This window comes from Lepisma saccharinum, chromosome 3 (genome assembly GCF_977018435.1).
Source record: "Lepisma saccharinum chromosome 3, izLepSacc3.1, whole genome shotgun sequence".
Classification (NCBI taxonomy): domain Eukaryota; kingdom Metazoa; phylum Arthropoda; class Insecta; order Zygentoma; family Lepismatidae; genus Lepisma; species Lepisma saccharinum.
The window spans coordinates 120,687,873-120,711,022 of record NC_139231.1 but is presented as its reverse complement, the minus strand read 5'-3'; the positions used below and the strand labels follow the sequence as shown (position 1 = coordinate 120,711,022).

General features: G+C 39.2%; 1 protein-coding gene and 1 non-coding gene across 2 annotated transcripts in view; one reads left to right on the top strand and one right to left on the bottom strand.

Annotated features, from left to right (window-relative positions):
* Positions 1 to 8,606, top strand: part of eIF5B (eukaryotic translation initiation factor 5B) — a 209,279-nt gene extending 200,673 nt beyond the window's left edge. The window contains exon 22 of the mRNA XM_083119335.1: positions 6,583 to 8,606. Coding sequence (XP_082975461.1) covers positions 6,583 to 6,690 — 108 coding nt within the window. The 3' untranslated portion in view covers positions 6,691 to 8,606. The remainder of the gene's footprint in view (positions 1 to 6,582) is intronic.
* A 6,606-nt stretch (positions 8,607 to 15,212) lies between these two features.
* On the bottom strand, positions 15,213 to 15,284 carry TRNAW-CCA (transfer RNA tryptophan (anticodon CCA)). The gene has a single exon. It is a non-coding gene; the product is annotated as a tRNA-Trp (tRNA).
* Positions 15,285 to 23,150: the final 7,866 nt, after the last annotated feature.

Here is a 23,150-nt window from a genome sequence, read left to right as displayed (position 1 = left end):
TATTGCATTTGTATGAGTAAAAAGTTGTTCCACAAAATTGACGAGAACGTTTTTTTTTTTTTTAAGAATTTTGTTTGTAACCTTTCTGCGTGCATCGTATTAAAAATTCGTATTAGAATTCGTTCGTAGCAGAAATGCCAAGGAAAATGCTTTCGTCGAAAGCGGGCCAATTTGACACAGGATGAGACGTTGGTTTACCACTTTGAGCAGGTAAACGATCAGGCTTATTATATGGATAAGTATCCATCCCCTGTGGGTGCAAGAGGGAGGTTTTCCGGCTGGAAAAGGAAACTGTAGCCTGGTCTGATTGACGCGCTCTGGGGGAGAAAGATATTCCTGGCCTGCTTCGGGATTGAGAAGGTCAAGGGTGGGGTCTGGGCTGTGAATGGGGGTGGAGTGCCGCAGCGGAACCGGAAGTGAGAAGTAGGTCCCCCCGTCGGGGTGGGGATGGCCCGGTGAAGTGTCAAACGGACCCCAGCTGCCTTCGCCTATTGTGACCGAGCCATAACTGAAATTCCCATAGCTTCGGCAAGACCCCATTCAATACGCCCTATTCAACCCATACAGGAAAACCAGCTGCTGGGAAATTTGAATTCCCAGAACTCTGCATGACTATTTTTGGTACAGCAACAACCACCAGGGTGTCGGTCGGGAATGTCGACGTGCCCACTCGCTCTGTGAATGAGGCATTGTCTTTCGTAATTTACTGTATTCAGATAGTCGTGTGGGTGGAACACATTTACGGGAAGTAATTGTTTTTTCTTGTTTCTTTCCTTTTCACCTGACCTTAATATTATATCGTACACCATTTTTAATTTTGGTCGGATGTTCACATTGGCCAGTGCCTTGGAATGCTTTCTGCATTTGTTCCTATTTCTACCGGTTCTTCATAGGCTGTCTTTGTGTTTTCTATATTTTACGTCGCTTTTCTATCTCTTAGGTTAATTGCTACGATAAGGATGAATGATGATGATTTCGAACCTGAGACACCTCAGTTAAGCAGAGGCCGGCTCATTATACTTCGTTATTATTATTACGTGTTAAGGATGGAGTTCGATGGGGAATTGTATCTACCAAGCTACTAATGTTATTGGCTTTTTCCCCCTATGTTGTAACTTTTTGTTGTGTAGTGTCCAGTGCGAATTTTTCATGTCCATACCTCATATAGCAATGCCCAGTGATTTAACCGCACACACCTCAATGCCCTTCTAAAAATGTATCACTAAAGCCCAATTATAACCTTTTCGCTCTAATATTACCCTAAATACCCACTTACACACCCTAGATCGAAAATGTTGAATTAATCCCTGGCAATGCCTGTTTTGCATAATGGTTGCTGGCAGGAGCGTATATTCTAGGCTGGCTAGGCTATCTGCGAATCCTGAAGTCTAGAGAATAAAATACAGGAGATAAATCGATCAGAAATTGTAAATAATATTATTCATACCAGTGAGATGATGATGCCGATTCTGGAGTTGGCAACCTGATTTCTTATGAGTTGGCAACCTGATTTCTTATGAGTTGGCAGCCTGATTTTCTATGAGTTGGTAACCTGATTTCTCATGAGTTGGCAACCTGATTTCTTATGAGTTGGTAACCTGGTTTCTTATGAGTTGGCAACCTGATTTCTTATGAGTTGCCAACCTGATTTCCTATGAGTTGGTAACCTGGTTTCTTATGAGTTGGTAACCTGATTTCCTATGAGTTGGTAACCTGATTTCCTATGAGTTGGTAACCTGATTTCCTATGAGTTGGCAACCTGATTTCCTATGAGTTGGTAACCTGGTTTCTTATGAGTTGGCAACGTGATTTCTTATGAGTTGGCAACCTGATTTCTTATGAGTTGGCAACCTGATTTCTTATGAGTTGGTAACCTGATTTCTTATGAGTTGGCAACCTGATTTCTTATGAGTTGGCAACCTGATTTCTTATGAGTTGGTAGCCTGATTTTATATGAGTTGGCAACCTGATTTCCTATGAGTTGGCAACCTGATTTCCTATAAGTTGGCAACCTGATTTCCTATGAGTTGGCAACCTGATTTCCTATGAGTTGGCAACCTGATTTCCTATGAGTTGGTAACCTGATTTCTTATGAGTTGGCAACCTGATTTCTTAGGACTTGGTAAATTTATTTGTATTCATAGCCTAGGACGACGTCATATAGTGAGATAGCCCAGATCTTGGACTCGGTATACGCCACTGGTAGCTAGAACTCTAACCCGGACAGAATATAATGATGGTGGCGATGAGAGTGAATAATAATAATAATAATAATAACGTCTGTTGTGGGTTATCACGATTTCGCCACCGAAAGTTCTAGTTTCGTGCCCCGACCTTGACATGGATGTTTCTTTGTCATTCATCTGTTTATTCAGCATCATAATCGCGATTAGTAGCCATAAAAGCTGTGTAAAATAAGAAAAAATACAAATTGATGCAGGTTTGATTTATTTCACTTTACGCACAGATAGAGTTACAGTTTAGAAGTGCAGTGTGCCTTCACGAGGGTTCGAACACGGGACCCCATGATTAAAGACGACATCATTACCACCACACCATCGGGCAGCTCCTATAAATTACTCGTAGAGACCTTAAATTACCAGATAGGACCTCCCTGGTATCTCAGCTTCCCTGTCGCCTTGTAATCAAGGGATCGCGGGTTCGATCCCCGGTGGGAGCACATTGCACAGTGATTAAACGTCCACTGTAAGCCCTGTCTCAATTAGCCTAGAGTATACTTAAACTTTGCATAAGCCGACGTACGTGACGGAGTGGTTAGCATAGCGTCCCGGATTCGAATCCTGGCCTCGCGATTAGCCAAAAGTGGCAGAAAAGCGAAGTAATAAACAATCAATCAATCAATAAACTTTACAAAATTACTAGAATATGTAAGAGTTTCTATTCATTATCTAACCCCCTTACTCTACAGTCCTAGAACGGCTTTGGCCTATCTCCTGACTGCCAGTCTCCCTTCCACAATCCTACCTAGTTATGTGGAGATCGCTGGTACTGGGGTGACGTGGTGTCAGCACGTCGAACCCTCAGCCGTTATAGGAGATTTCCCAGACCAGGTTACGCTACTCACTCGTAGCTCCCCAATTTCTTCACGATGGTGGGTTGCCACCGGTCCTATACACAGGCCGAGAACCAGGCGGACTCGAACCCATACAGTCCCGCAGTCGGAGTTCAAAGCACAGCGTCTTTTAGACCACACGGCCACGGAGGAGGACAATTCATTATCTACACGCTAAGAAAAGAAAAAAAAAAGCATCTGTTTTGTCGCCAAAAGTGGTGTAACACCCTAATGTGTGGTTTGACAGCAAAGATGGTGCTAAACAACGCCAATACCGCCAAAAGGAGTGTTCTGTTGCCACCCCAGTTCTATGAGTTTTTATACTGTGTGGATGCAGACAGAGCGAACGTAGATGCAACACGGGAAGTTAGCCGCGTCCGATTGTGAATGAACTAGGCTGATCGATACGAAACACGCACGCGGTGTTCATTTTGCCCATTGAACAGGAGATCCCGGATAACCTGGCGGTCGGGACTCGCTGAATGGTCTCGGCCAGTTGCATGCTTCACCGGTTGACCGCGCCTGAGTGCACTTTGCATGCGTCAAATGGAGCTTTCCGGAAACAATAGGAACGTGTTGGCCTTGACATTTCATTTTCTTTTTTCCTATTAAATGTAACGATGCATTCTTCAGCTGGTTTTCCAAGACGTCTTGCATAAAACAATGTGCAATTCAGATTGCCTTTCTAGTGATTGGCGGTAGATATAATGAAGAATGGTTCATTTGGTTTATTTTAGTTTCTGCTACTTTTAGCTAATGAGGATCTAATTTTGAGCATTGGAGGGTGGGGAGGGGGAGAGACTCGCAAAGTCTTCCATCCCACAAAAATTCCGTTCAAAATTATTTGCGATATCATAAATATTACTCTGTATTTCTTTGCTGCTTCCGTGATCGTGCTGTCTAAAGAAACATTCGCTGTTATCTAAGCAACATAACACCACGATGCTATTCAATTGCACAATTGTCAGCATTTTTCGCAGGAAGGGTTGTAACTTTTCTTTTAGTGGTAAGTCATATATCTTGCAATGGTTTCTTGCATTGTACGTTTTTCGAGCCAAGAGGGAGAGTTATGGCCCCCGCCCCACTCCCTTGAGCTGATGCTATTGCAAGAACAGACTCGGAATTCTAAACAGAACTAAATTTTTCAGAATTTAGAATATCTGGGGGAAAAAATTTAAAAAAAGAAAAAAACGTTGGTTAGATCAATTGAAGATTTTATCCTTAGTTTAACAATACCTTTTTTTATTTGAAACTTCATGTTCACAATTTCTTTTTTATTCATGCACAGTTCTTCATTTCTTTTAAGGGGATTTTTTTCACGTCCCTTCTCACAAGATCTCTGCAGCGTATTCCTTCGGTTCCAGTTTGGAAGTTACTTTCAAAGGAATTCCCCCGCTGCTTGGTGAAGCTGTTGAACGAAGTGATCAAAACATCCGGTTTCAACATTTCCTGTCTGCTTGTCTTTACCGGCTGGTGTTTATTCCTTGCGGCAACACCACCTCTCATGGCATCGATTCTTATAATAACTGTTTAGCAGCTGCGTGTGTGAATTTTTGCCGACTTTTTTTTTAATAATTTTCTTTGACGAATATTTCCTTCCTTACCTTCTCGCGTTCCGCATTTAACCATGTGACCTTTTCTTGGAACGGGGGTTCCTTGCCTAAACATATATTTGGTGTTTGCTTCTGGTATAGGGTGATTTTGGGATTTTGTTTCGTGTCTAAAGCTAACGGAAGACTGCAAAAAACGGACCTCCCCGGTTCCCGCTGTTGTCTTGTAATCAGGAGCACCCGGATTCGATCTCCGGTGGAGGCACATAGTCATGGGCGTAATTGGGACTTAACTTTGTGGGTGCAGGTACGAACTTGAAGCGTTACTTTTGGAGGGGGGCAGAGTCCAAAGTTTTTCATCCCATAAAAATAGGATTATTTGCTAAATAAGTGTTAAACATTTGTGAAATCATAAATAGTATTATTTATTACTTAGCTTCTCAGGTCTTAGGATGTTAACAAAAGTATTCTTAACTTGTAAATTTTAATAAACCTGAAAATTTGGGGAGGCGGATGTCCCCCTTGCCCCCGCCAAGTTATGCCTATGCACATAGTGGTTCATATCCCACTTTAAACAAACACTGACTTGTAGCAAGTTTCAAAACGCGACTGTGATTTTTGGTTTCGTGACAAACTGACTACCAGGTCGCCATAGGTTGGCAATGCAATTCTGATTCGTATAATTTCTATTTCTGTTTATTTTACGTCGCTTTTTTACCCCTTTGAATAGTGTGCAAATTAAACTTTTGAAGTACTGGAACTAGTGTAATATTGGAAAATATTCAGTTTCAAATATTCAGAAGTCATTCAGTTTCTTTTAATAAGACTTATTATTGTTTTCTTTCAACGTGCAAACAAATAACATGAACCGTAATATAAAATGCCAATTTGGCATTAGAAAATAGAACTATTATAATTATTGTAAGAACACAGCTAAGCCCCGCGAGAGGTTAAGTTTGCAGTAGGTTTTATGTATCAATCCACTCTAGAGCGGCACTCAGCACCCTCGTGCCAGTTTCACCTTAACCGCTGAGCTGTTCATATCACAGACAATGAGAAAATCCGCAGTATTGCAGCGGAACTATTTTCTGCGCGCACGTTTATATATGCGAAAAGTTTCTGCAGGATTAACCTGTCGCGGGGCTTAGTTAAAACATTTTTACCATTAACATTTTCGTATTTCGTATTGTTTTCGCCAGGAAGACAATTTCAAATCAATAAACCATTTTTTTCATATTCCCTATTTATTTTGCTCATTTCATTAAACACATATTTTATTTCTTCGTTTGTGGCATTTTCATGTTTATGAGCATGGATCTATAATAATTATTATTATGTTATTACTGATTTCAATTTTTAATTCTAAAACGTTAGCACCTTAAAAATAACTTCTTTTTTTTTAGTTCGGACACAATGGTGAGATAACCCATATATTGATCTCAGCATGCGCTAATGATACTGCAGTATATCGTTAGGAAAACATCGAAATTTACGATACGATGGTTTTATGTATGTTGCAATATCTTAGTCACGAGGGTTGAAAGAATGAAGAAGGCCTCTAGAAGTCTGGTCGCTATTCTCTGTCCTCTGTAAGAACAAAGTCAATGTAAACAAAAATTTCTGAGAAATTCTATTCGTAGTTCGCATATCAGCTGTGCCGGAATCTTACCCGTAGGAATATCGTAGCCCACTCGAAGTAATTGCTTTTTTGAAGTTCTTGTATTATGACCTGTACAGCTACGACCAATGTATTTATGGGCAAGATAACTTCATAACTAACGCATAGGAAATAAACAATTTTTCCAAAGTCACGTGATTTTGTTTCGTTCTTGCGGTGGATGGAGAAATAGTGACTATTGTACAGTCACAGACACACCCAGGAGTGTCCGTGACTGTACAGTGACCATTGTTCGCATTTGTTTGGCCGAATTCAATTAATCCTCCTCTCTCTCATTTCAGATAAGTCGTCAGTCTATTGACGCCTGCAAGGACTACTTCCGTGATGACCTCCTGAAGACTGATTGGCAATTGATGGTCGAGCTTAAGAAACAATTTCAAATTTTGTAATTTAATTTTGTAATGTGTATGAAAGTACATAATATAATAGCTGGTGGTGTATGTATCCAGGTGGATGTCTTTGAAACAACGCATAACAATAATTTTAAAAAAAGAAATCAACAGTGAGTATATGACAATGGTGATTTTGAGTTGCAGTATATCAACTGCAGAAGGCAAAGATGAGGTATAGATATTTTAATACGAATACATGGAGAAAAAATTAGCCACATATGAAATATGTGAGGTGCGTTCAAAAAGTTCTCGGAATCGTATCAATCTGGTTGAAAGGGATGTGAAATGGCAACCTTGTTTCAATTAGTGGTCGTACAGATGCTTTATTGTTAGTAGGGGACATAGAGACATCTGAGAAAAAGTCATTCTGGGTGACATTCAATTCGATCATCCGGGAAAACATCTCTACTATATTTGGGCAACGTTGGTTATGTGAATTATTGCATAGTCGTCTGAATCTGATCGCATTACCAACTCACTTTTAGGAACAATGGAGTCGTTATAATGTTGAAGTGCTCAAGGAGCAGTGTTGCCAGTTAATCAGTTTCAACCACCATGACGTGTTTCCCCGAACTTTTGAATCTTTCTCATGTGTAAAAGATAATCTATCACTTTTCAAGATCAGATATCATAACAATCTCTAAGAAGCCATTACGAAGACGTTCCAGTAAATATTCAATGGACACAAAACCGATATTTTCTTTTGTACTTTGCCCGAAAACTTCGGTCCAATATTTATTTTTAATAAGGTAATTTTTTTTTCTGTGTCGGTGTACAATGAAATGAAAATTTGCGTTTGACTCTGTCATCGAAAAAGTGTACTGTCCCAAGTTTTTGCCCATTTAAGCTAATGTGGAATTTGATTCCACCCAAAGCAGCAGCTTATGCAAAATATAATAACACAAATTAAAAGATAACGTTCATAAACATATCATACAAAACATATTGTAAGTGGAAAACAACTGTTTTTGTTGTTTCAGAATAACTGTGTTTTATTTCATTTTCATACAGTTCATGAAGAACATTGTGTTGAAATATTAGAGTATTTAAAGAGCTTGGTTCTCTATTGTCTGAGAACTACTGTCAGTGCGACTAATGAAATAAAAACACAAAATCGCCACATCATCTAGCAATTATAACAAATATCTCACATTTGTTTGCTATTACTGAAAATATCAGAAATGAAGAAAGAGCTATCTGTAATGATTATGGTCAATTGTCACCATACTGAATTTAATTTTGAAACTATGCTAATTACACTAGGTGCGGTAGAAGTGAGTTTAAGATGTGGCATAGATCGGACTTTTAAAACATTTTTAGAATAACATCCCTTTCCACTTCGAGCACTGGTCACAATTGGAATATTTTCCCATGAAAATCTGGATTTATAGCTGATTATGTGGTTCATATAGAGAATGCAATCTGCAAATGTAATCCAAAATATTTATGACAGCTGCTATTTTCCATTGCTAGTGCAAACGCAATTTTCACTTTTCATCGTACCATCGTTATAACATCACTATGAAAGACTACACAACATCCGTCAAGTTCATTTGATACACATAAATTGAAAATACTTCTGTACAGTAATGCAATATGTATATAGGCTGTTTCTCTGCAAATTCGTTGATACTGAAAAGAGAAGTACATTTAAAAAAAAAAAAAATAGGATAATGTCCCGAGATGGAAACCGCTAGAAATATTTTCTCTTTCTATGTGCGAGTGCAAAAAATAGCGATATGAATGATTGTTGATTGGGTTGTTTTTGAAAAGGATGCGATGTTATTACTGCAAAAAAGGTGCAAGCTGATAAAAAAAAATGGCACACTGCTAATCTGTGATTGCAGACTTGGTGTGAAAGTCACGTGCGAAAATGAATTTTATGTACATGTAGTAAATAAACAGCGTGAAACCCACAATATTAATATCTTCTTTCTCCCCCATTCCTGTTTTCATACTAGGACCATCGGTGTCACCAGTATCCCTCACTCTCTAGGAAATTATAATAGTTCGTTTTAGGAAAGAGCAAACACTTAAATTTTAGCAGAAATAAAGCTCAGGAATTAGTATTCAGTTTGCAAAATTCCAAGAATCAGATTTTTTATGCAAAAGATCCCGCAACGTAACTTTGTAACTGACATTTCTCCCTAACTTTTCAAGATTTTGTGCTCGAACCAAATGTACAAATGTTAATAATAAAGTAACTATTCATTTCAGAATATTAACGTTATGAAATTCGAAAAATAGAAAAGCAGTTGGGCTGGATATTAATAATAATAGTGGGATGATGTGCCTTGAACGTTCTGCTTGCAAGATACAACACTTTGTGAAAGTAATGCAAAATAGCAATACTGAGGAGCATGGTGACAAGCACAATATTAATAATTACCAATAAAATAGTAGTTTATTATTAGTTTATAATAATTGGTATTCATACAATTTTTTTGTCAGCCTGAGCCCCATGAAAATTTCTGGCAATGATCATGACCACGACTATAATATAATTGAACGTATTAAGAATATGTTAAAAGTAATATGCACTGGACCCAACTAACGTTAGTCAACACACTAACCAACATTTTTCCCCTTCCGCCACTCCCCGTGGCGGAGTGGTTAGCACATTGTGCTACGACGGAAGGTGTCCCGTCCCGGGTTCGAATCCCGGCCTGGGCATGGATATTTATGAGTGTCTATTCATCATGTCATTACTCATCCCCATCTTCGCAAGTTAGCCAAAAGTGGCACAAAAAGCGCAGTAAAATAAGGTAAATTAATCAATCATTTTTTTCCCCTTTCCGCCTATAAATCGAATTCATAATATTCGTACTTGATTCTCAATATCTCGGCTGTAGGTGAAATAAGTTAATTATCAAGAAAACGCACATAAAAGCCAGCTTTTGGGCTCTGAAGTGTTGATATATGCCAAGAATTCAAAAGTCTTGACCGAAGATGTGTGTTATCATTCCCTAAGGCAACAAAATAACAACTTTTTTTCCCCTCTCGTAAAGAATGTGACATTCGGTATTCGTAGCTGATGAAGGGTTCGCAGCCCCTTCGATGGTTCCTTTGACCCTCGTAAGGATCACCTACATCCCTTTCCCTTTTCCTTAATGTGACAGGAAGTGTAGAGAAGTGCCACTTCCGGTGGAGCAGGGAACGACTTCCGTTTCGAGAGACCGCATATCCGGCGTGGAACACCAAGTGGACAGCCGAGCCGAGCGCGATCGACATGCCTACGAGCGAAAGCAAGCGGAACACCTTTCTTTAAAAATAAACTCGATTTTCAATAAACCCAGATGGATGTGTTCATGAGCTTACCGGGATCAAGTCCATTCCGATTTTTTGCCAAATCATCCTGCTCCAGCATGCAGTGACGTGCTCAATGGGTGGGGGGTTGTGGGGGTCATACCTCCCCTCCCTTTGGCCCAGCATTCCTAAAAAAGAACGTCAAATGCCGGAAAAGATGGCAAAATAAGGACTGACTATTAAAATAATGTATATGTAACCCCTCCTGAGCACGCCACTGCTAGCATGGATATTTTTAGACACACAAAGAAGCATATAGCACCGTGCCCTGAAGGCACATTTATGTGATGTAGGGAGTAGGGCCCGACACATCTCGACCTCTGCCATTTTGGAGATGATGTGATCAGCACCACGCTCCGGCTGCCTTTACCCTCCAGGCTTGCCCCCAGGTACCCATTTATTTAAGGCTGGATGAGTCCCAGAGCCGCTCTATGCGGGGATACTGCCGAAATATTTCCTACCCTAGATCACCCACCTCGGGAATCGAATTCATATCTTTTGAGATTTTGAATTGGAAAAAAAACTAGCACTAATCTTTGTTGATTGGTTCTTATTTGCATGTAATAACAAGAAAACTAACTGAAACAACATATAAATGCTGTAACTATGTCTATAGACCTAATTTGGACAAAGGCTACAACTAAAAAAAAAAGTTATTCATTGTCCAATATTGCTTATAAGTTGGTACAGTGACATGCTAAAGATGTTTTTCCATGCATGCTAAGTCGATAAATAATATAAATTTAGTATTTTTCGTTTTTTTCTTATTTCTCGCAAATTTGATCACATTTTAATATACGTACATTCTGTGCAAAAATTAAAATCTTAAATTTTCTCTTCTGTGGGGGTGTTGGATTTCGGCAAAAGTATTTCTGTATTTTATGAACACGGTATAGTTACGGATACATTGTAAGTTGTTATTTCTTATTTCGGCAATATTTTCCAGCACGTTATGTAATATGTATATAATCGCACACAACACGACCTCTGCCCCACCTGAAAAGAAATATTGGCTATGCCTCTACGAGTGTTATGTTAGGAACATAAAAAAATGGTAAGGTAATAAAATGAAGAATCTACAAGCGATTTATTCAGAATTTGCAATTTATGAAACTAAAATGTCCAAAAATTAGTCCTTGGTGAACAGAATTTAGAAGCTGTTGCGAAAAAATCTTTGGTGTATGGGTTGAGCAGTCACTTATTCCTAAAATGCCTGTGTCCCTTTCTAACCAATTGCGAGGGGTCGAATTTATTTTTCAGAAAATCATACGTTGTGATTTTTTTTTAAATGTCCAGCTGAGGTAGCAGGGCTCCAATAACTACTAAAAAATAGCAACAAGAGGTCGAAATTCATCCATGGCGGAGTGGTTAGCACATCGCGCTACGATGCCAAAGATCCCGGGTTCGAATCCCGGCCTGGGCATGGATATTTGTGAGTGTCCATTCATCAATATAATCACTCATCCACATCTTGGAAAATTAACCAAAAGTGGCACAAAGAGGGAAGTAAAATATATCAATCAATCAATCGTCCTTATCCTCCCTAAATACCAGAGAGAGATAGACATGCAAAATTCTAAGTGATCCTCCGCGATATCGAAGTTGTTGTGTCTTCGCCTTGTAATCAAGGGGTCTGGGGTTCGATACCCGGTGGAGGCACATAGTGGTTCGGATCTCACTTTAAACTGTAGGTCCAGTCCCGATTAGCCTTACCGTGCATAAAGTGGACTTAAAAGACCAACTCGATTAATAAAAAAGAATCGAAGCATCGTAACCTGATGGTGGCATGTAGTGTTTCAGATCCCAGTTCAGAATAAGCTGTCTGTTCATAAAATAGAGTTTAAAAACTTTCACTTGAACACATGTCCTTGACGGATTGGATCGATTTAGATTCGTGTAGTTCCAAATGACTTTCGTGCCTGTTGAAATTTCTCACCAGGTCAGGAGCAACGTTCTCAGACTAGGATCTAAAATTCGACGAAATTTAGTTTCCTGCAATACATTTCCTTTTCTCCTTCCTCTCCCCCAGCGATACCTCCTCCCCTCAAGGGCGTTCTTATCGCTTCCCAATCAACAGGAGTACAATTCGTGAATGATCGTCCAACGAGAATGAATGAAGTCCAGCCTGCGTCATTTCCGGTTCCGGCGATCGACCACGTGATTGAGAAACAGCATGCACTTCCTGCCGGTGGCGTGTTAAGGACGTCGAAGGAGGGGGGGATATGTGCGCATGCTTGAAATAACAAGGGAAAGGGATCCTGGCATCCCATTCATGTATTCCTTCCGTCAAGGCTCCTGTATGTATATCCATTCGCAACGAATGTCCAAATGGGGTAGTGATAGAGACAATAGAGGACCTTATCATGCACTACGTTCCGGGGACGGTATTCTCTCGTCTCGTATATAAAGGGGAGGGGGGGATCGGAAGTGGTGCTTGCGCTCCCCTTAATTTTCATCAGTACCCCCTTTTCAAAACCAATATTCAACCGACAAAATACTGTTAAGTCTTCACAGAGGAAAAAGTTTGTAATAACCAAAAATAGTTTCTGGTCAAAGCAAGCAAGCAAAAATGAATCAAATGATTTGCATATTTTCATAGAAGCCCACTAAAAGTTGATTAGTATTTGATGTATTGGCTAAAGCATACACGCATGTCTTATTTTCCATTATTTTCAACATCGCACCCCTAGATAGTCAACCCTGGCGCCGCCGCTGGTGAAGGGATCTGTTTCGATTCACGAAATGTAGTATAGTACAGTTGTGGGTTGTAACAAACTCAATAGAATCGCTACAACCAAGAATTTCGGGTACCCGGGTTCAAATCCCGTCGAGGGCATGGGTGTGATTTGTGAGGGCCCCTTCATCATTCTCACGGTTGCGAATAGCCAAAAAAAAAAGCGACGCGAAATAATAAAAATATAAATACAAGTTACAATCCAGATGTGCCAGTGACTGTACAAGAAACACACAGCGGGTCACCCACCGTGTCCTTTCGATACTGCGAGTTCTGGAAAAGACAATGTTTACAACCACTGGCGTACGCAGGATTTTGTTTCTGGAGGGTCTGGAATTGACCATGTGGATAGTATATAGTCTCTTTCTTGCGGCATACACAATAAGATATTTCCTATATTAAAAACTTTCCACTCTCAAAAATGACAAACAGGGGTCATTTTGAGGGAGGAATGAATTTACCAACCTGGATTTTCCCGAGTTCTTCACTGTTTTTATTTCAAAATGTTGATTTTCTCAAAATTTCGGAGGGCGCTGTAGCCCCATCAGTCCCCCTTTGCGTACGCCAGTGTTTACAACCATGCTGTACGTATTCACATTTTCTTTCTACTTACTACGGCTATTTTACGTTGCTTTTGTACTGCTTGAGTGTTAACTACGACGAATAGAAAAAAGATTAAATGGATGATAGGAGAAACATTAAGATATGTCCATGCCTTGCCCAGGATTCTTAGCCACAGAGGACAGCGAGTTCCACGTTTGCTACTAATGAATTCACTTTCTAATTTCGACAAAACAAAATACAGTAAATTCAACCCCGGGAATACTCTCCCTGTCGAAATAACGACCATTTTCCCGGCAACCGTGAAAAATTCGAACATTCGAAGGTAATCGGGCGAAAAATAAGTTGCACTTATTTTGGTTGCGATGTAAAAACGTGCTGCTTCACGCTGTTCTACCCCTATGCACGTCCGTCAGCGGTACATTTAAAGCCGCTGTCGGCCAGCGAGGCTTTGGTCACCGGGCAAACCATACGAGGTCCTGGGCAAAATATTGGCCATGGTTTACTTGCCAATGAGCGGTCCAGTTTTTTTGAAAATTTTGGGACGTAATTCATAGTCGTAACTGAACTTGTTGGTTAAATAAAGTTAAATGAAGATCTAAATAAAGTTTTGTTTGTGAATTATGTTTAATTTTTCAGAGCCCAGCTGTTTTATCAGGCCGATTGATGTGCGATTTCGTGACCCCGCGCTTCGATTTTTTTGAAAATTTTCACGTCATCTTTGATCCATCGGCAACTGTGGGATATCATTTGAAGTAGAGTTGGCAAGCAAGCTGCTGACAGCAAACCCATACCTTAAAACCACGTAAAGATGCAAGAGAAATTTTATGAAAATACTCATAGACACTTTTCCGAGCAACTTGTGCTATATAGGTCTTCGTATTAAAATTTATTATTATTTAATTAATCTAACATTGAATTTTGAAACGAGGGCCGTTCAAAAGAGTCCTAAGAACAATTTTGAAGCAATTTTTGCGTATGGAGTTCGAGGGTGAATCAAAATCGGTCCAAATTCCAACGACTCCTTCGAAATAAAATTTAGAGGTCGTAAAATCGAGTCGTTCGTGAGTAAAACTTGATAATCCACGCTTAATTCAAAATTTAGCATATTGGATCCAGTTAATGTACAGGGGCGTAAGGGAAGGAATGACCTTTTGAGAAAGCACTCAAATGCCAACCCCTCTGCCACGTGAACCCACAAACAGTATAATCCTGTCCTGTCCATATGTGCTTGTGATTTTTCTTTCATAAGTTTTATATTCTCTCTTCATGATTAGCATCATGTTCTCCTGTCTCCAACTTTGAGATGAGATTCGATACCATCCCTACCCTAAGATTAAACGGATAAAGATATATTACTGACCAAAGAACGCTCACTCCGTACTTCGAACGTGTAACCTCCGATGGCGACCTATTCAACGCGCTCAGCCACCAAGGTTACTAGATTGTATTATTAGCTATATGCTTCTTGAAAAGGATAATGTTGTGCTATAGTGGAACCACGAGTAAAACAACCTGCGCAGACCCGCGACTCCTGTGCACCCTACACCCTTGAGTAGGGGAGGGGGATAGTGGACCATGCTTCCTTATGGCCCGAGGTGGAGGGAAGAAGGGAAAGCTGCGCGGGGACTTTTCGACCCAAGGTTTTTTTCCTTGTGGTCGATCTATAGTAGACAATGCGAAAATGTACTGCATATCTGCCCCAAAAGGGAACGTTCTTGTATTTCACCACATTAGTATCATGAATATGCAGTAAGTTATTTCATTTTCACAGAAATGTAAGAACCATAGAAGGTGAACGGAATCAAATTAACCTGAATATGATAGTTTTTCATATGCTGACCAAATGTAAAGGGACTGTAAGGTATTTAAAGCATTTTACATTTTTACATTAAAATCAGACATAAAAAAATGTAGCTGACCCCGACGTGATTTGAACACGCAACCTTCTGATCTGGAGTCAGACGCGCTACCGTTGCGCCACGAGGTCCGGCGTTACTGTATCGTGCTTATTATGTCTATATTGTACGGACTATCGCATATCGTTTGTTTCAAAGGTCGAAAATGACGTAATTCGTTCAAATTGTTAACTAAAACAAACGAATGATTTCAAGTCTTCCTTTTCAGGAATATTCATTGGGTTACGATCAGGGCTGGATTAATGTGGGTGCTATTCATGCTGCAGCATTAGGCCCAGATGAAGACAGACGATAATTTTCCGAAAGCTGAACGTTTTTCTTTTGCTATATTAACCTGAAAATAAATCTTAGAATGGAGCCCCAATTTCGGACACAACTTTACTTATTATACACCTACGATTATTCTTTGCGCTGTGTCGTAACTATAATGTCGTTGCGTTTATTGTTCACCGAAGATTTCAAGCATCAGGCCCAATTTCGTCTTAATCCGGCCCTGGTTACGATCAAACTAAAGTACTCTGTATTAATAACTAATAAACGTTCAATTACTTTCCTTTGAATTGCTACCTGGCATATCAATAAATTTTAAAACAGTTCTTAATTCCGTCGATAGATGGCAAAACCGCTAATTGCCGTCAAAGGTTTGATTTTAGTCCGTCAGCTTTACGTTCAGATGATCCAATTGGGAATAGAACTACAGTTTAACAGAAAGTGGCAATGGGACAAACACAATGATACATCCATGCCTTGACGAGGTTTCGAAACTGGAACCTCTGACTGATCTCCGAAGTCGCATGCAATAAAACAAGTTGTAATAGGCCATGCTTGTTCTAAATATACTAGCTTATAGCTTATATATGTTATATTATATTAGAGTTGACGAGCTGTATCTTTGCGGGTGAAATTGCGTTCTGTCCTTGCTGTTGACCACCCAAAGGGCGATTAGGTGGCAACTACATAAACTTATCTTTCACACACTATGCGCGGAGTAGCCAAGGCCACCCGCAAAGATACAGCTCGTCAACTCTAACTTCTTCAGTTGGTTTTCGTTGGTGAGGGGTGCCCATCCCCCCTAAGGCCAATGGCGCATCCCCCTAAAGCATATCATTCGTGCCCTCAAACCATATCGTAATCTCCACAAAGTATTTAATTACGACAGCGTGTGTACAGAAAGTAACTTTTTTCGTAGCTTTACTGAACACTATACTTGATCTGCCCCTCCTCCCTAAAAAGGGGCCCATCACTCAAGACCACCTCTAAAATCGTTCATCAAATCGAGATTATCACTTGTCTTGCAATTCTAATGCAGCTATAGTTAGGATTACCAGATCGCTGTAAGGGAAATGTAGGACATTAAGTCAAAATGTAGGACACAAAACATTCTCAATAAATAATATACAGGGTCTGTATTTTAAGTAATGAGAATAAATCCAGAAAACAAAATTTATTACAGATATCGCTACAAATCTTTAGTAGTCTTCAAAGTATGCCCCTTGAGCGTCAACACACTTCTGCAGGCGAGTTTTCCACGCGTCGTACGCTCCCTGTAAGCCAGCAACTGGAACAGCCTTCAGAGCACGCGTGCAAGCCGCTTTGACCGCATCCAGGGTTCCGTGGAGGCTGTTTTCACTCTGGGAAAGAGGAAAAAATCTGCAGGGGCAAGGTCGGGGCTGTAGAGAGGCTGAGGAATCGTTGTGATTGCAGATTTCGTCAGGAACTCTCTAACCACGAAGCACGTGTGACATGGCGCATTGTCATGATGGAGCTTCCAATCAGCGGCACTTTCTGGTCGCACTCGTTTGACCCGTCTCTTCAACCTTTTTAACATCCCCACGTACAAGGAGCCAATGACTGTCTGTCCTGCAGGCACAAATTCCATGTGGACCACACCTTTCTTGTCGAAAAACACAATCAGCAATGCTTTGTTTCTGGACTTGGATACGCGCACCTTTTTTGGTCGAGGCGACTGCGGAGTGTGCCATGCGGTGCTCTGCCGTTTTGTTTCGGGATCTTACTCGAAAATCCAAACTTTCATCTCCGGTAATGACATTTTGCTCTTGCACACACTACTTTGCAGACGTCCACGCCACGCGTGATCATGCCTCAACGGACGCCAGCAGGCAACTGCCGCTTGGAGCGTTTTCAAGGTCACACCCCCCACTACCAACTCCAACCGGTCCCAGCGGGCTCTGACGTCTAGTCGCGGCAGAAAAAAAAAATTCTCATTACTTAAAATACAGACCCTGTATATTTCTATAGAACAAGTTAGAAAGTAGTTGACAAATTACTTTTAAGTTTGAAAAAAATGAATTCTTAATGAATTTTTAAATGCAAAATTCTAAACTTGTAATCATACTAATCAATACACCTCTTGCCCGACCCTGTGGCCGAGTGGTTAGCACATCGCGCTGCGACGCCAAGGGTCCCGGTTTCGAATCCTGGTCGGGCTTGGTTGTTTGTGAATGTCCATTCATCAATTTCATCATTTCATCACTCATCCCCATCTTCGCAAATTAGCCAAGAGGCACAAAACGCGAAGTAAAATAAAACTAAATCAAATCAAATCAAATCAATACACCTCTTAATACATGATTTAAGTGGTACTTCTCAGATAAGACAATTTTTATCAAAATTTCAGGTTTAGTCAAACTATATTTATGTTAGAGTGAACAGTCAAACTCTGAAATTATAGACCAGTACCAAACATTTTACAGACTTTATGTAAAAAGAAATCCCTCGTGAGTCTGTTGTGCTGATGGTAATGAAAGTACTCTCTCAACATTTGAATTATGACCTATATTTGTCCCTATATGTTTGTGACTGAGAAGGACAAGTTCTAGAAACAACACATTCCTTCATCCATCTTATCTTACCACCATTCATCCTCCTCACCTTTGCGATTAGCCAAAGGGACAGAAAAAAGTGAAGTAAAATAAACTAAATCAAACAAATAAGCCATTATGATAGCAAAAATTCTTGATCACGAGAATAATTTATTGCCTTTGTATTGACTTCTTGACCTACTTGTTGATTTCTTTACTTTTTCTTGACTTCCACGACTTTCTTGACTGGCAGACACCCTGAATAACTCTGTTCTCTCTACCTCTGCTTTACAATCAAATTACGTATATTGAATAAAAATGGGCAACACCTTGTTCCATCAGTATAAACCCTAAGGCAAGACATTCTGCTCAGGCATTGAACAGTGACTATCAGAAAGTGGTCCCAAAACATTGTTCATTAATTGCTTCCGTTTTCCCGTTTGTTTAATAGCAGGACAAACTTTTTTTCTTTTTGGGCAATGACTGAATCAAAATAAATTTTACTATTGAGTTTGGAAGCGCAGTCCATAGACTTGTAACTTGCATGATTTTTTCCTGTTACGTATTTTCCTAATTAATATTATGTGACGCTCAAAATGTAGGACATTTATGATATTTTTAAAAAATTCCTCCCGGACGCCGGACATAAGGCTAAAATGTAGGACATGTCCGGGAAAAACCGGACGTCTGGTAACCCTAGCCTATAGTATAAAACCTCACATTCACCTCATTAAAGCGCCAAACTCGCATCCTATCAACACATCATTGCGAGCGAAGCTAGCTACGAAATTTTTACATCCATTTCTTTGCAGGCTTTCAAGAATATTAATTTAATAGGATGTCAATAATTTTTAGTCTTTTCCAGCTTCTCCTTTGGCACGTTCGGGGTCGAAAACATGTGGATACCATATCGCTAAATACAGTCTCCAAAATTTAATGTTCCAACTCTCTTTCCACTATAGAAATCCCTTGACAATCTAAGATTTAACACTTTATCAAGAGCTTTCTATCTCCCCCTTTAAATTTAATACTCAATCAATTTTAGACTTGCTGTTGATATTGAAGAGTGGATATTGCCTCCTCCAAAAAATTAATTCTCAATCTCCACACCAAAATTTCCGCAACAGTCTAAGACAATTGCAATACACAAGAATTGGATACCCCCTCAATTTAATGCTCCATTCCCCTCTAATTAAAATACATGCAATAATCTAAGACCTAGAGGTGGATACTGTTCCCCAAAAATTTAATTCAGAATTGTCCCCAGAACCCACATGTCAATTAAGGTCTAATATGTAAAAGTTGGATATCTCCCCCACCACCACCATCTTCGATAATACCCTTAAACACTTTTATTTTTTTTCATCTAATGGATTAAATATGGTGCATTTAAGGTGTAAAATCTTTACATATATACTTTTGTTTGCGGATGACTGTAAACTCTTTAAGGAGATCTCATCGTATCATGACATGATGATTCTTCAAAATGCTCTCACAGAACTTGTTAAGTGGTGTCGTCAGTGGAATTTAGAACTAAACCCTCAGAAATGCTCTTTCCTTACTTATTCCCTAAAAAAGAACAAAGTGGTGTCTACTTATACAATTGAAAACAATCCAATCCAAAACGTTTCCACCCAAAAGAACCTAGGTATTATCATGGATGAAAAACTCACTTTTAGGGTACCCCAACCTGCAACTCTTCCACAACCCAACCACTAGGCTAATCCTTCTACAACGCTCCTTGTTTTACAGGCTCAAAGAAAGCTACAAGAAACTTCCCCTGAATGTAGATATTTTCCTTCCAGAACGTAATTTTTGTATATTACTGACGAAGAACATGTAAATCTATCCCATCTTGTTATTGTTTTTATCTTTTGTTATTTTTTATTTCTACTTTATGTTGTTTCAGTGTAAAATGGCCAAATAAGACTGTATCTGAAACTGTGAGTAAATAAATAAATAAATAAATAAAAGATATAAATGTTGAATTTTATATTATTTGAAGGGAAAAAATCCCCCCAAAATATCTCGATGGCGCAACCAGCGCCATAATCCACCCCTGTTGTTGGTTAGTTGGTATTGCAAATTTAGAACCGTTCTTTCGTATTTTTGGAATGGAGGAGACCTGGGGTTGGTTGTGACGGGGTCTGGCTGGATATGACGAGCACTGTTCCGTGGAAACTACAAGTATTAGTGATATTCGTTTGTTGTTGACAGTGGTGGCGCATTGGCACGCGCATTTCTTATCCATTGTTTGCCAGTTGTGTGTTTCTCCCCAGAGAAGAGTTACATGGGTGTTTTCTTTTTGTGTTTTTTTTTTACCTAATTTCTGTGGTAAATATTATTTCTTTTCTATAGTTTTCAATATAGCCTCAAACAGCAGTAGTATATCCTGAGAATTCTATTATTTATAGTTTGTATGTGAGAGGTTGTGATTCAAGTAAATTTAAACTTGAAGTTGAGATTGAAGGGTTAGAAGTGAAAAAGTACATATGGGGCTAGTTGTGACAAAAGTAAGGGGTTGGTTGTGACAGCTGTCAAATTACAGATATTTATGTGAAAAGGGGAAAAGTACCGAAAATGAGCAAAGTTCAGAAAATAATGATGATTGTTTTTGACTTGTGAATACGGAATCATTTTCCAATTCTAAATCTCCAGAGAAATGGGTCCAGTGGCTTGAGTGTAGACAGTGGGTACGTAATGCTTATACTGAGGGAAAACCTGTTTATATCCGTCAAAATTGTGATTTAGATTATGATTACCTAAAGCATCTTGAATTTCACAATTCCTTATATCATTGTATTATTATGTTGTTAACGATTATTACATTTTTATATTAGACTAGACCTACACCATAATTTTCCTGACTTGGTGTTAGAGATATAACTTGATTAATAATTAGAAAATCAGATGGCGAGGCAACTACTCTTATTTCATCCTATAATGGTGTAATTAATGATGCATCTAACCATTGAAATTATTTTTACTTCACAGTGATGATACACAATTTGGCTATACTATGTAATTCAGAAGTGCTAGATACTGTCACAACTTGCCCCACACCGGGGCATGTTGTGACAAAACACTTCTCCTTCTTTTCTTGCAAATTCTGTTCTTATGCTGTAAGTTGAACAAATATAAAAAAATCAGGGTAATAGCTAAATGCATTTAAGACAAAAAAATTGTGAAAATAAAGAAAATGTTAAGCAAAAAAAAAATATTTAATTTTATGCTTATGCATAAATGGGGAAGTACGGTTAAATAAGTTTACTTTAACATGTTTCTGAAAACTTATTTATTATATTTTGAGAAGGGACAGCCATCTCGCTAGCATCTCTATTCAGAGTTGATTGTTCATTGTAAATTAAATTATACACAAACATAAATGTGTGAAACATGCGTTTCTGTGTGTGACATATTTTACCCTTTTATATAATTGCCCTTTACTCGTCCTGTTTCAATCCAATACAATTTCCAAGGTGAAATTTGACTCGACTGTGAATTTATATTCAGTATAAACCAGCAAGGTATGCTATAAACCCTTTACATTATGCAAAATAGAAATTAAGAACAACGACAATTATGAAAATGTGAACAGATTCTCTCAGTCTATCGACCAGGTGAGTTCTAGATAGGTTTCCGAGCTTTTGAGGGCTAACGTCAATCTCATCTTCTTGTGCGCACAAGAAAATGAGTATTTTTTTTAAAATGTTCCTTTTCAATAGAAGCATGTATTTGTCTATAAATCCTCAGTCTAATTATGACATAACTATGACCTGAACACAAAAAAATCTTAAAATCTGTGTTCACTGTGACAAATAATTTTCTGACACAGGTAAACAGCGGCAGCGAAAAATCAGGCCGGCTCGGTAGCTCAGTAAAAAAAAAAAACAAATTAAAAAATATATATATACAAAAAATATAAAAATAATAAAAATTTTAAAAAATAAAAATTTAAAAAAAATAGAAATTAATAAAAAATTAAAACAATAAAGAAGTGGTACAACAATGGCATGAGGTCCGGGTTCGAATCCCGTTTAGGACATCGATGCTGATGTTTATCTTTGTCCGAAATAAGAATAGAGAGAATTGTTTTTAAAAAATGTGTGAAAACTGAGGAAAAAGCGAATAACGGGGAATGCTACCGCTTAGGGGTATTCCTTTTCGTAAAATAATAAAGAGAGTGGTATATCAATGGCACGGTATGCCAGGGGTTCGAGTCCCGATCGAGCCTGTATTTTATCATGAAATGTCTACATAATGAATTTGTAGCATGGCTTATTCTCACGCAACGTTAACTACTATCTACTCGTCTCTTCGCGAGATTGCACTCCATGTATGCACGTTTACACCAGTTTCCAAGTAGGTGTGAGGGCGTTAGTTTTGTTCCTATATCCTCCTTCGTTTCCGTGTCTGGTAACTTTCTCCACGGAGAGGACTTGCTGGCAACACTGCCATCCGCCCCACAGTCTCTCATTGATCAGTGCGTAGGCGTTTGAAGGAGATCGCCCTGCAACCATGGCAACTCTCTTATCGACCCACAGTCTGCCTGCCAGAGACCGGAAGTAGGAGTCAGTGGGTTTTGCCTTTCTGGGAGCATTTCTGTCGGCCGCACAGCAATAGAATCCCCTTTCATTCGAAGCCACACATCAGAACGAATGCGAACTCGCGATCATTTCGAAGCACGGGCCTTGCTGACGGGGGGACGCGTCGATTTCAATAATCTGGAAGAAATGTATTGTGTATAATATGACATATATTGATGTATCATGCATTTCGCCCTCTCAATAGCTCAAAGCTTATGTTTGTTTCGAAGTTTGTGAAAGGAAAACTTTTTCGTAATACTCCTTGAAAATTGCAACTAACGAGGTTTTGGCGCGTGGATTATAAACCTCTGCGAAGCTGAATTTTTCCTTACATGTGCGCAGATTTGGCAGTCTCTCGCAGGTTGCGAAATCCTGGGGGGAGAGGGGGGATGCCCCCAACCAACAATCTTGTCCTATAAAAATCTCACCAGCAACAAAATTGCCATGGGGAGAGTTTTTGTTATAACAACAAAGAAAAACAATTAGGTTTCACTTCAAATATATTTTACTGAGGATAATATTGAAAAAA